The sequence below is a fragment of the Perna viridis genome, chromosome 5 (genome assembly GCF_037379345.1).
Source record: "Perna viridis isolate PV_CMFRI_1.1 ecotype Kerala chromosome 5, ASM3737934v1, whole genome shotgun sequence".
NCBI classification, from domain to species: Eukaryota; Metazoa; Mollusca; class Bivalvia; order Mytilida; family Mytilidae; genus Perna; species Perna viridis.
In genome coordinates, this window is record NC_142449.1 from 24,185,494 (window position 1) to 24,196,334 (window position 10,841).

At 33.4% G+C, this 10,841-nt stretch overlaps 1 protein-coding gene across 1 annotated transcript; it reads right to left on the minus strand.

The window, feature by feature from the left end:
• Window positions 1-1,019: 1,019 nt before the first annotated feature.
• LOC148616651 (uncharacterized) lies at window positions 1,020-6,940 on the minus strand. Its single transcript, XM_088583832.1, has 2 exons — window positions 4,160-6,940; window positions 1,020-3,298 (listed from the first exon to the last, which is right to left on the minus strand). Exons 1-2 carry the CDS (start codon window positions 6,329-6,331, stop codon window positions 1,685-1,687), a joined length of 3,786 nt encoding a protein of 1,261 aa, XP_088439958.1. The 5' UTR covers window positions 6,332-6,940; the 3' UTR covers window positions 1,020-1,684.
• Between the last annotated feature and the right edge of the window lie 3,901 nt (window positions 6,941-10,841).

Genomic DNA, 10,841 nt, shown 5'->3' on the forward strand with positions numbered 1-10,841 from the left:
TTTCTTTTTTGCATAATGAAAAAAAAATGTCGAAGAGTATTTTCGATTGCCGTAGCTTGGAATACCTGCCCATTTAGCAACACGATCCCCCGTAAGTAATATCAATAGTAAATCTAAAAAGTTATATTTATGTATGAATAGAGCACTGTTGTGATTCTATCAAGGACAGGCTTCAACTTTTATAGTGTTAATTGTTGTAATGTTTTTTACGCTTCTGTCTGCATGCCAGTGTTTAGTTTGTAAACTTAACAGAATTTCACAAAGCTTGGTATGTATATTCGCAAGAACTCAACATGAAATATTGATTCGGGAAAATTAGTGGCAGTTATACTCCTTTGCATATTGTTTTCAGAAATGAACTGCTGTAACATCCTCTTATCGTTGTCAAGGGTGGCTACATTTTTTATGTGCATTCTCAATTTTTGAAAAGCTGTAATCATAAACTGACTACTTCTTCAATGGAGATACGACAGGTAGACGTTAAATTCTCTCATCCTACCTGCATGTTGCTGGTTTGTTAATGCGACCATTCACCACATGATGTTACTAGTTTTACCGGATATGTAGAAAATAGCACGGCACTGACTCAATGAGACAAAACAGCAGGAAAAAACGAGATTATGTCGAGCATACGCGCATGTACATTTCCAAATTCACGAAACATCGGCTCACTACTATTGTCTTGATACTGCCCATTTCAGAGAAATGCCGTTTTGAAGAAAAGAAAATTGACATGTATTGTTTGATTTGTCATAGTAAAAAAATATATATAAAGTGACTGTATACCACTTCTAAATATAAATATTGTTACATTAAGCTACTTTTTAAAAAACTGCTGCAGTATAATCTTTTTTGCTTTGATTTTGTGTATTTGATCCATTGAAAATTTGAGTTCTTCAGAATTAGATTGTAGCCGTGCGATATGTAATAAGTTCAAATTTGTAATATATTTCTAGTAATAATTGCACGGGTGCTATTACCATTATTTTGTAGATTATGAAATATATGAAAGATTTTATGACTCGAATCTTTAATTGCCGGCAAAATACCAACTGACTACAAAAATAACACGAATAACTATTTCAGAAGTTTGCATGAGGAAACCATAATATATTTCAAATACATATTTAAAAAAAAATATTTCCTCATCCTATTTACCCTTTCAGGTTTCCATACTCCACAATGCTCTACACTGTCTTCTCATAATAGTAACTGTACCATGTGACTAATTGTTTTAGCTCAATCTTTATAATTATAAAAAATTAGTATAATTTGAGTGAGCTTATACTTTTATCAAGCGTCCACCCTCCCGACATTTAACTTTTGGTCACCATCTTTGAAATCACTTTTGCTCAGTGTAATCAGCATTTGCACAAGGAATAATGAATGCATATTTTCAACCTATATGAACAACTGTTCTTGAATATCGAATACTAAGATATATCATCTTTCGATTCATGACGAAACCACAAAAGTACCGGCGGTTCTTTTTTTCTTGCTAATAGATTAATAACGTGACCTACAGTTGTTGCGGAACTATGCTGTACTCAATAACTGTGTACGTTTATGTGTTGATATCATCTCACGCCATAAAATGCCGAAACAGCAGTGACGTTTTTTACACCGAAGCTCAATACCACTTGTATTTCCATCGCAATATCCTGCTGTGTATACCGGTTTTGGTTTAAACAATAGAGTTATCACGATTTAGATTCGTAGTTAACGTTCTCTTATTAGAAGTACTTCTAAAACTACGCTTTTTCTTCAGATTTCGTCGGTACAAGTCGAGTACTCGCTTATTGCAAATGTACGAAAGGAATATAAGTACCCCTTGTAATGCGTTTAATATAGCTACTATCGTTGAAAAGGCTGATTCTGGAACGAACGAATCAACTATCTGAAATATCCAAGTTGTTCCGGTTAAAGCAAATAATTTAATATAGACAATAAATTGAATATGATTTGCTTTCATGTTAGAATCATCCTTGAGCTTAGGTCTTTGTGCAATTGCTCTAGAAACAAAGACGAAGAATGTTATATTTAGAATGCAAATAACACTTACTGGGACAATAAACGTTATCAGAAACGCCAACTTTTGGTCCAGGAAACATATGGTGTCTCCGTATCCTATTAAACCACTGGTTACTATGGAAGTAATTGCAACATTTAATATAATAATCAAAGCTGGCGCTCCAAACGAATAAAGAACGTACATCACAAACGTTCTCCGTTCAGAAAGACGAGGACCTGTGATGCTAGTGAAAACTCGGAACATATGGAATGAGCATACATTCAGGCATGTAAATGTTGCCAACCAGAAAAAGTGAACACAAATCCCAATGATCTGACATCCTACGTGGGATTTAGCACCAAGAACCATCAGTAAAAAAGTGACATTACTGACAAACATAGCAAATACCAAGCACATGTTGTTCTTTCCAGGAAGTGTTCTGAGACTTCTGAACAAACAATATGTGACGAATGTAACAAGCAAACATAGAAGTGATATAATAATACAAACAAATGTTATGGTATTCCATATACCATTGACAGAGTCTTTAGAACTAGGTACTTTAGTTTCGAACGTTTTTGTATAGTTTACACAAAGTCTTGCTTTCAAAGGTGCTACCAGAAGAAAATTTTCTGATGCGACCTCAGTGTCAATATAATCAATTGTTATTGATGACTTTCTTTCATCCAAAATAAACTCATCCGCGGATATTTCAACCTGTTCACATAACAGTAATTCATTAACATGGGAATGGTAATACTTATCTATAATCGGTACGTTTTTGGCCTGGTGCATATTTATGTAATTGCACCTTCCTGTAAACCCGTGCTTATTTATAATGCTTGTAGTACCTACATGGTTGCTATAGAGGACAGATGTTGTATTGGGGAAAGTAACATTAAAGTTGTCCTGTTTCAGTTCAAGCAAACGCCTTTCTACCATTGAACGATTCACGCGATCTTCAATGAAAAACTTATATTGTAGGTCGAAAATAACACCCCTATTTTCAATTCTATGTTGTCGATTATCTGGACAATTCAGATTAAATTGAAGGATAGACGATTCGAAACGAATGGTTGTTATATTCAAACTGTGCAGAATTAATTGTTGGAAAGTGGAATCAACCTGGTGGTGAAATAAGTCAACGTCGTTAACGTGTTGTGTCAGCGTCGTCTGAAAACTTGTTGACAAAAGGTACCCAAGGTTTGATGTGATTTGTAGTAGGGGAACACATCCTGAGTCGACGTGGATTTTACCAGGATAGCATACAATCTCCCGACACTTGCCCTGCGAAAGTAAAAGACAAATTACATACATTTTACTATCAATTTACGGGTACAATCTGTGTTATCTACATAAAGCAAATTTAAAGATGAATATGGGACACGATATTGCTCCTGTACATCAAAACATGGATACTGTGCATACAGCATAGTACAAATGTATACAAGAATAATGAAATGCCAATTTGATTTGTAAAAAAAAAACAAAACAAATAAAACAGACGTAACAAAACAAAAACAAAAACAAACAAACAAAAGCAACATCAACAAAAAAAAACCAAACAAACAAACAAACAAAAGGAACAAAATACAAAAAAAACCCCAAAAAGCATTTTGATTACGAACCAATTATCTTTATTTGTAGGACGAACAAAAGTTATCAGGACGGTTCAAACTACTGGGTCAAATTCATATTGTATAATTGAGCGACTTAAAAAGGGGTGATTTGAAGATTTGATGTTTAATGTTGTACGTAGGATATTTCATGTCTTTCAGGACGAAACGTTTTGACAGAATGTACCGTATTCATGATGTTCAAGACGACACAATAATCGACCCATAGGAAGGTTTGTCACCCAAATAGGCACATTATTATGACTTCGAGCCAACCATCCGTCACTCTAGCTAATACAATATGTGCATGAAACACAAACGGTGGTTATCAATGTTATATTCCGGTTTGACCCGACCTCTTGCACTCAGGGCGGGCGCATATCACGTAACCACCGAAGCGAAGCGGTTCTGATATTCAAACAAATCCAGATGTTTGCTCTACCCCTCTATATTTACACTAGTAAAACAAAATTATAAAAATAAAAAAATATTTTCCCTTGTCAAACAGAAAGTCTATCGTTTTAAAACCTACCAGTGTGAACATTTGATTAACGTCACATTTTTCAAATAAGATGGTACCATCTGTCTTTCTGTAGTTAGAAAAGGCAAATATTGTTCTATATGAAACGTCTTCTGGATTAATAATAACATTTACAAAATGTGCATTTGTCGAGCGCCATTGCATATCAATATTTTCAAGGCGATTACAAACTTTACAGTAGAAGTTCTTGTATGGCACCATCGTTTCTACATACGGTAGATTTGCACAGTAACTTTCTACATATTTATCGTATACGTCCCATTTTCCAGTTTGATTACAACTTGTAAAAATGATTTCTTCTCTTTTTACAGGATTGCACATTTCGCAAAAGATTGATGTTTGCTCTGTTTGTGGTATGTTTCTGCAAGCATAATCTACATCCTTGTCATATATTTGCAAACTGCCTGTCATGTTGCATTTCGTGCTTTTCGATTCACATACACCATCAGAAGAAATAGGCAAATAACCAATTAAGCAGTCGTTTTCTACAGAAAATTCTAGATAGCTGTCCAGTGAGTTGAAATAATAAGGAGATGTGTACACTGGACAAGAAAGGCGCAATTTCAAAAGCTGTAAATTATTTTTGTTGTTAGGTTCTCGTGTTACATTGTTACACATTGCACAGTAAATATTACTATAAATAACATTACTATTTTTTAGGTTTAGCTTTACCGGCTGTGTGCTTAAAAAATGGTCTTTATAATCCAAATTACACAAAATTTTCAGGAAAGACAGCTCTGGATTCGGACATGAATTAATCACCAAATATCCTTTACCATCGATGGAATTATCAGTACATTTTACTTGTTTTTCGAAGTACTTCTCAATACAACAAGTTGAACTGAAGAAGCAAGTGTTGGAGTTATCACAAGGTTGCCTTATATTATTCACAAATGAGTAATTTCTGTTGAAGTTTGCTTTACCAGTTGACGCGACATATTTCAACATTAGTTTTTCCATGTCCAGGCTTGTAGGAACTGTAGCTACTTGGTAAGGTTTATTGCTGTTAAAAAGGTTTATTTCGTCTTTATTGGTTGACTCAAGAAATTGCTTGCCCCCTTTTATTATCTCAGTGATATTCAAACGAGAAAATGTCAAAGTAACAGTAAAATTTAACGCATGTGCTAATGTGTCGATTTGAAAGTGCTCCTCCATTTCATAATGGTTAAAAAACAGACTACGGGTCCTTCGTCTGCTACCTACATTGCACAGAAAACAATAGTGATTTTTGAATGGATGTGTAACCGTGCTTCCCCCTACTGTTTCACATCCTTCTTCGGTTTGTTGGTCATATAGCTCCCAAAGGCCACTGACATTACATACTCCTATAGGTATTTCCGTTATTATTGGTGGGTTACACATGTAACAAAATATATTTTTGAAGACCCGAAATTTGTTATCGTACATTTTACACATATATTCGATATCCGGATCAAACACGTTCCATGTTCCTGTGACATTACATTTGTTTATTACTTTGGATGTATCACTATTATTTAATTTCGGACTTCCGTAACAAACATCATCCCATAACGAGTTAACAGCGATGGAAGAATACGAAATATTACACCTTCCCCTTTCTGCTTGTTCTATAATTTCTTCGTATGAAGACAGAAAGTTGAAGTCGGCAAATTCTTGACATTGTATTTCAATATCCCACGGCTCTATTTTCACACCCGATTCCTCATTGCAGCGTAAACAGTGGATGTTTCTATACGTTAACCCTGTTTTCCGTGACGTCACTGGTACATTTTGTAACTTATTTTTCATATCTTCTACTGAAAACGCACACTTGCTATTAACCGCCTGTACCACATTCAATGGACATGTTTCGATCATTGCAACGTGAGGTGTATCAACGTCTAACCCTTCATGATTCCAGATACTTGTTTTAACACATACAAAAGGCAATTTCAGGAACAGATCAGGACAGCAGTTTCTCGTCTTGAAACAGGTTTCGTTACAACTGCAAGCTGGACAGAAATGTTTGTTTGTAAGTGTACCGTTTTGTCTATGAAATTTCAGTTCTGTTGTTTCACACACCATACCTCCGCATACTGCCTCATATGCATGCATTAAAGAAGAAATATCGACACATGTAATAATATCAATTTGTAATAGCAAATGAGTATAAATTAGAACCACTGGTTGGATAATTCCCATTTTTTTATATATTTATAGCCTCATCGTTTTCATCGTAAACACAAATTAAAAAGTCAACATCAAAGATATCTAGACACTATTGCTCTGTTGTATTGAACTTTGGTGGAATTGCCGGCATTTATATCTAACATCTGAAGCATAATCACAAAAACAATACTGGAAATAGATTACAGATGAACTTCGAAATTATGAATGCTAATTCAAATGTCATTCCTATAACAAACCAAACCGGCCTATAGAGCTGGTGTTAAGTTGAAATTTCCTTCCTATAATTGACGTGTACTCATGAGGGTATTATAATCTTCTGCAACATTAAATACATAAACTTGTTACCATAAACATGTATGTAAAAATGGTTAAACCATGAATAATTCGTAGCCTGAAGTTGAATTATTGCATTTGTAACATATTGTCGTTCAGACGTACAAAAATTATGCCTCGCCGTATATAAATGTGCACTACAATGTATGCGGGATATTTCCGATGTATCTAAATCCATTACATCGCGATAATACAATTTGAATATGACAGATATGATCTTTTAATAGACTTTTGTTTCCGCGACGTTGTCGAATTCTGCAACGAGTTTAATTTATGATAGTCAATATCCCGTTTTTGCTCTTTAACTACAGCTTATCATCCACAGCGTCATTAATTATTTGCCTGTATTACTATGGCAGTGCACCTGGCATTTGAAACAGTCTATTGTATCAAATACACTATAGTTATAATGTTAAAAAAGATTTCACGAATTATCAATTTTTAAAATTGCTACAATAATCTCCACGTTATGTTTTATCCTGCGAAGAAGTTAATACCTGTCAAAAACTGAAGAAGCAAACATGGAAAGGTGTGTAGATGTCTTCACACTGACAGAAGCATAAAGAAACCATGGCTTTATAAAAAAAAATGATAGCGTTGACGAGTTACTTACTGGTTCACTTTAGAACTATGCATAATTAAGGTGAAAATCTGTCAAAATTCTAATAATGTATAAACTTTTTACATTTGTCTATGAAACACAATCAATGAAATGAGAGAGGTTTTGGAAAATTGAGATAGAAACTGACGGTTTATAAGAGTCTGTAATGCATTAATGACTGGAGAACGTTTTTAACTGAATTTACCTAAAATGCATTGACTAATTTCATTTCAGACAACGGATTTGGTTTCATCACTAATTACCTGATCAATATTATATCATCCTGAAAAGCGTTTAGGCTGTTGACAAAATTAGACTTAACACAGTTTGCATGATTTGTACTTATACTGGTAGGTTAACCGCTGCACCTGCCAAACAAAACAAAACAAAATTCACCAGTTAAATAAGTTCTTGTTATGTCAGTCATTTTTCTAAATAAATTCAATCGTCGTTGGATCATTCAGTCAAAAACCACCGAATTCAGATAATTGTTCAATTAAAAGCAAGAATAAAGTTTAAGGACCAGGAAAAAAAAATAAAATAAATTGTTCCTCAATTTATCATATCACTAAATATGATTTTTAAAGGAAAACTCTTGATTAGAGGAAATATCTATTGAGTTCTTCCATGACATCGAACTTGATTCTATGTCGTATCTGTGTGGCTCGTTCATTTGTCTTGGTAATCTTCATTTTTTAATATGCAAGTTCATGTATTTTGTGGAGATTTACGGCTAGAATAGGATAATATAAGTTTGGTCCAATGTTTTCCACATTTTTAATACTACAAATATTGTCAACAATCAATAAACATTAATTTTAATATTCTGCCATTAATCTTGTTTTCGTCTGGTTCAACCACTCAGTTTAAACCAATAATGGAACATGAATCTGTGGTTCAAGTGGAACGAAACGTATAATGGAAAAAACCCTAAGTCTTGTGATAAATATTATTTCGTAACATATGATCATTTATCCTGCAATGAGTCCATTAAAGGACAAATAATGGGTGTCAAATGTTTTTTTGCTTTATTTGGATAGTAGCGAATAAAGCAATTAAGCTCCGCCCACCACCACAATCACACGTCCCGTCGAATCTCCTCTGTCAGTCTGTCAGTCACAGCGTTCCGAAGACATTGTGCCATCCTTCTCCCAAACAAACATGTCTAGCCGTGTAGATTCAATGTTTTACGGCGCAACTTTGAACATTGGCACTTTGAATATGTACACACACAATCCAACAAATCAATAACTTTGTCAAAAGTGAAAGTAGGTCACGGAATTTATTTCACATCAGAAAAACATGTCAAATGACGGACGTTAAGCGAAATAACCATCTATGTTATAGTTTACACTTCATGAACCCCGAAGTGTAAACTGTCACAAAGTTGGTCATGCAAGCATGACTTGTCCAAAAAATAAAAACGAACTTCGTGATTTGATTTCTAATCTAATCCAGTCAAATCTAAAACTAAGATTTTTCCCTTCACTAATCCGTAATTTAGTTTGGAATAATTTGAAATGCGGACATATTGCTGTTAATGACGTCACATTACCGAGTAATTTTCTGAATAATATCTTGCATAGAAGAAAAATAAAATTATTAGTTGATAGAGTAAAATAATTCTTCTAATGAAAGTATTTTAGTGCTGTATATCAATTTATAAGTGTCATATCTTTTAAATCAAACTTTTGAGTGTTACTTTAAAGTAAGTCTGTTGTAAAATGGGATATTTAGAGGATTGAATACAGTATAGCCTGAGGAAATGCCATACTATACTTCTTTCGACATAAAATTTATAAGTAGACTGCATAAAAAGAGCTGCTTTAAAAAAATATTTAAATAGCTACAGAAATGCACTAAAATTTTCTCATTCACACTAGTAATTGAAACCCTTTTTTGTCATTATAATGCAAACAGGGAAGGATCAGCGCAAGCGTAATGACAGTACTTATGCATGTATTGTGGTTTGTTTTTTTATCTTTTTTATGAAATCTCACATTTGTGTTATTTTATGTACTTTGTTGTATATTCCTGTTTTCCCTGTCCAGTCTTTGTCCCTAAAACGAGTTCTTTTGATATCCGCTAGAATATTGGTTCGTTTGATTATTCATTAAAGTCCTTTATTTGCACTACGATATCAATTTAGGGTATTTTTCCTGAATGAATCAGGAACTATGCTATCAGGCATAAACTAATATTACAAAACTTGAGTACGTTTACTAGAGTACTTTAAGTAATATTACTCTATACGAATTTAACCTTTTACCACAAACCACTGATAGAACCCATTTTACTTTATATTGGTATATATTTAGATAAACCAGTGTTGATGTATTTTGAGGTTAAAAACGTTAATCTGATCATGCATCGTCAGTCTAGTTGGCAAAGGTCCAAACCATTACACGATGTAACAATTTAACAGATATCAATTTATAAAAAAAATTGCTATTTTGTAATTTTCATTTGCCGATGACAATATAATTCTACAGATATCATTTCAGTTGAATATAAAGATAAACGATACAATGGAAATCCATATGAAATCTAAAGCGTGTGTTACTTGAATGATAATATACATCCGCTCTTCACAAATAGAGATACATCATCAGTAATAACCTTTAGGAAAGTAACCCTTTTATCAATGTGACAGGATGCCTTCGGGAGGTATTATATAAATATCACTCTAAAATAACTTCTTGCACTCCACCAGCTTACATACTGACTGCTTCAAGTCAAACATCTTTCTCATGTATAATCTATCTAATACAGCGCATTAATAACCTTATATACCAACAAGTTTTTTGAATTTTTAAACATTAAAATGTAAAATACTAAAGACAAAATGGTAAATTAAAATTTGAAATTATATAATTTTTTGTATTTCACATATCATGTACTGGGTGTACCTTCAATATTCCATGATATCGGTATCAAAACCCGCATGATATTGCCATGGTATATTAGCACTCGCCAGCGTATATCACAAAACAAATTTTCTTACAGGGACACACTTATAACACACAGAAGCGAATGACATTGACTAAATATTTTACAACTAGTAAATATTTTTGAAATAATATAAATTACTCACAGATTTGCCAAAAGATATGCACTAATTAGAAAAAAAAAGATCATTCAACACTAAAATTGAATGAATCGGTAGGAACATATCTATAACACAAGCTGAATCTGTTAAAAAAACCGAAATATTTGGAGAATTCCAAAGAGTTCAGAGCTGCAATGACACTGTATAGCGATACATTTTTTGTTTGTATATAATTGAGTACATATTTAGAATTATCAACATGCTTGTTCCGCACATGAAATAAACATAAAATGAATAGAACATTCAAACTATCAGTTAGATAAGGGAAATATGTAAGTTTCGAAATTAATACTATTATATACTTCGACTTTGGAAGAAATGTGAAAATAAGGGTAGCAAAAAAATTACCAAACACATATCCGATGCATTATCAAGTCGTCCGAAATGAAATTGGCAAAAACGTCAGGATTTTACACATCGGAGCAGCTGGTACAGTAATTGTTCTGATATGGTACAGGCAATTCAAACGAAATGGTGGT

Coding starts and splice junctions, on each gene's coding strand:
- LOC148616651 (XM_088583832.1), bottom strand. CDS start 6,331: ATGGGAATTATCCAACCAGTGGTTCTAATTTATACTCATTTGCTATTA. Junction 3,299..4,159: donor TTAATCAAATGTTCACACTG/GTAGGTTTTAAA, acceptor TTACTTTCGCAG/GGCAAGTGTCGGGAGATTGT.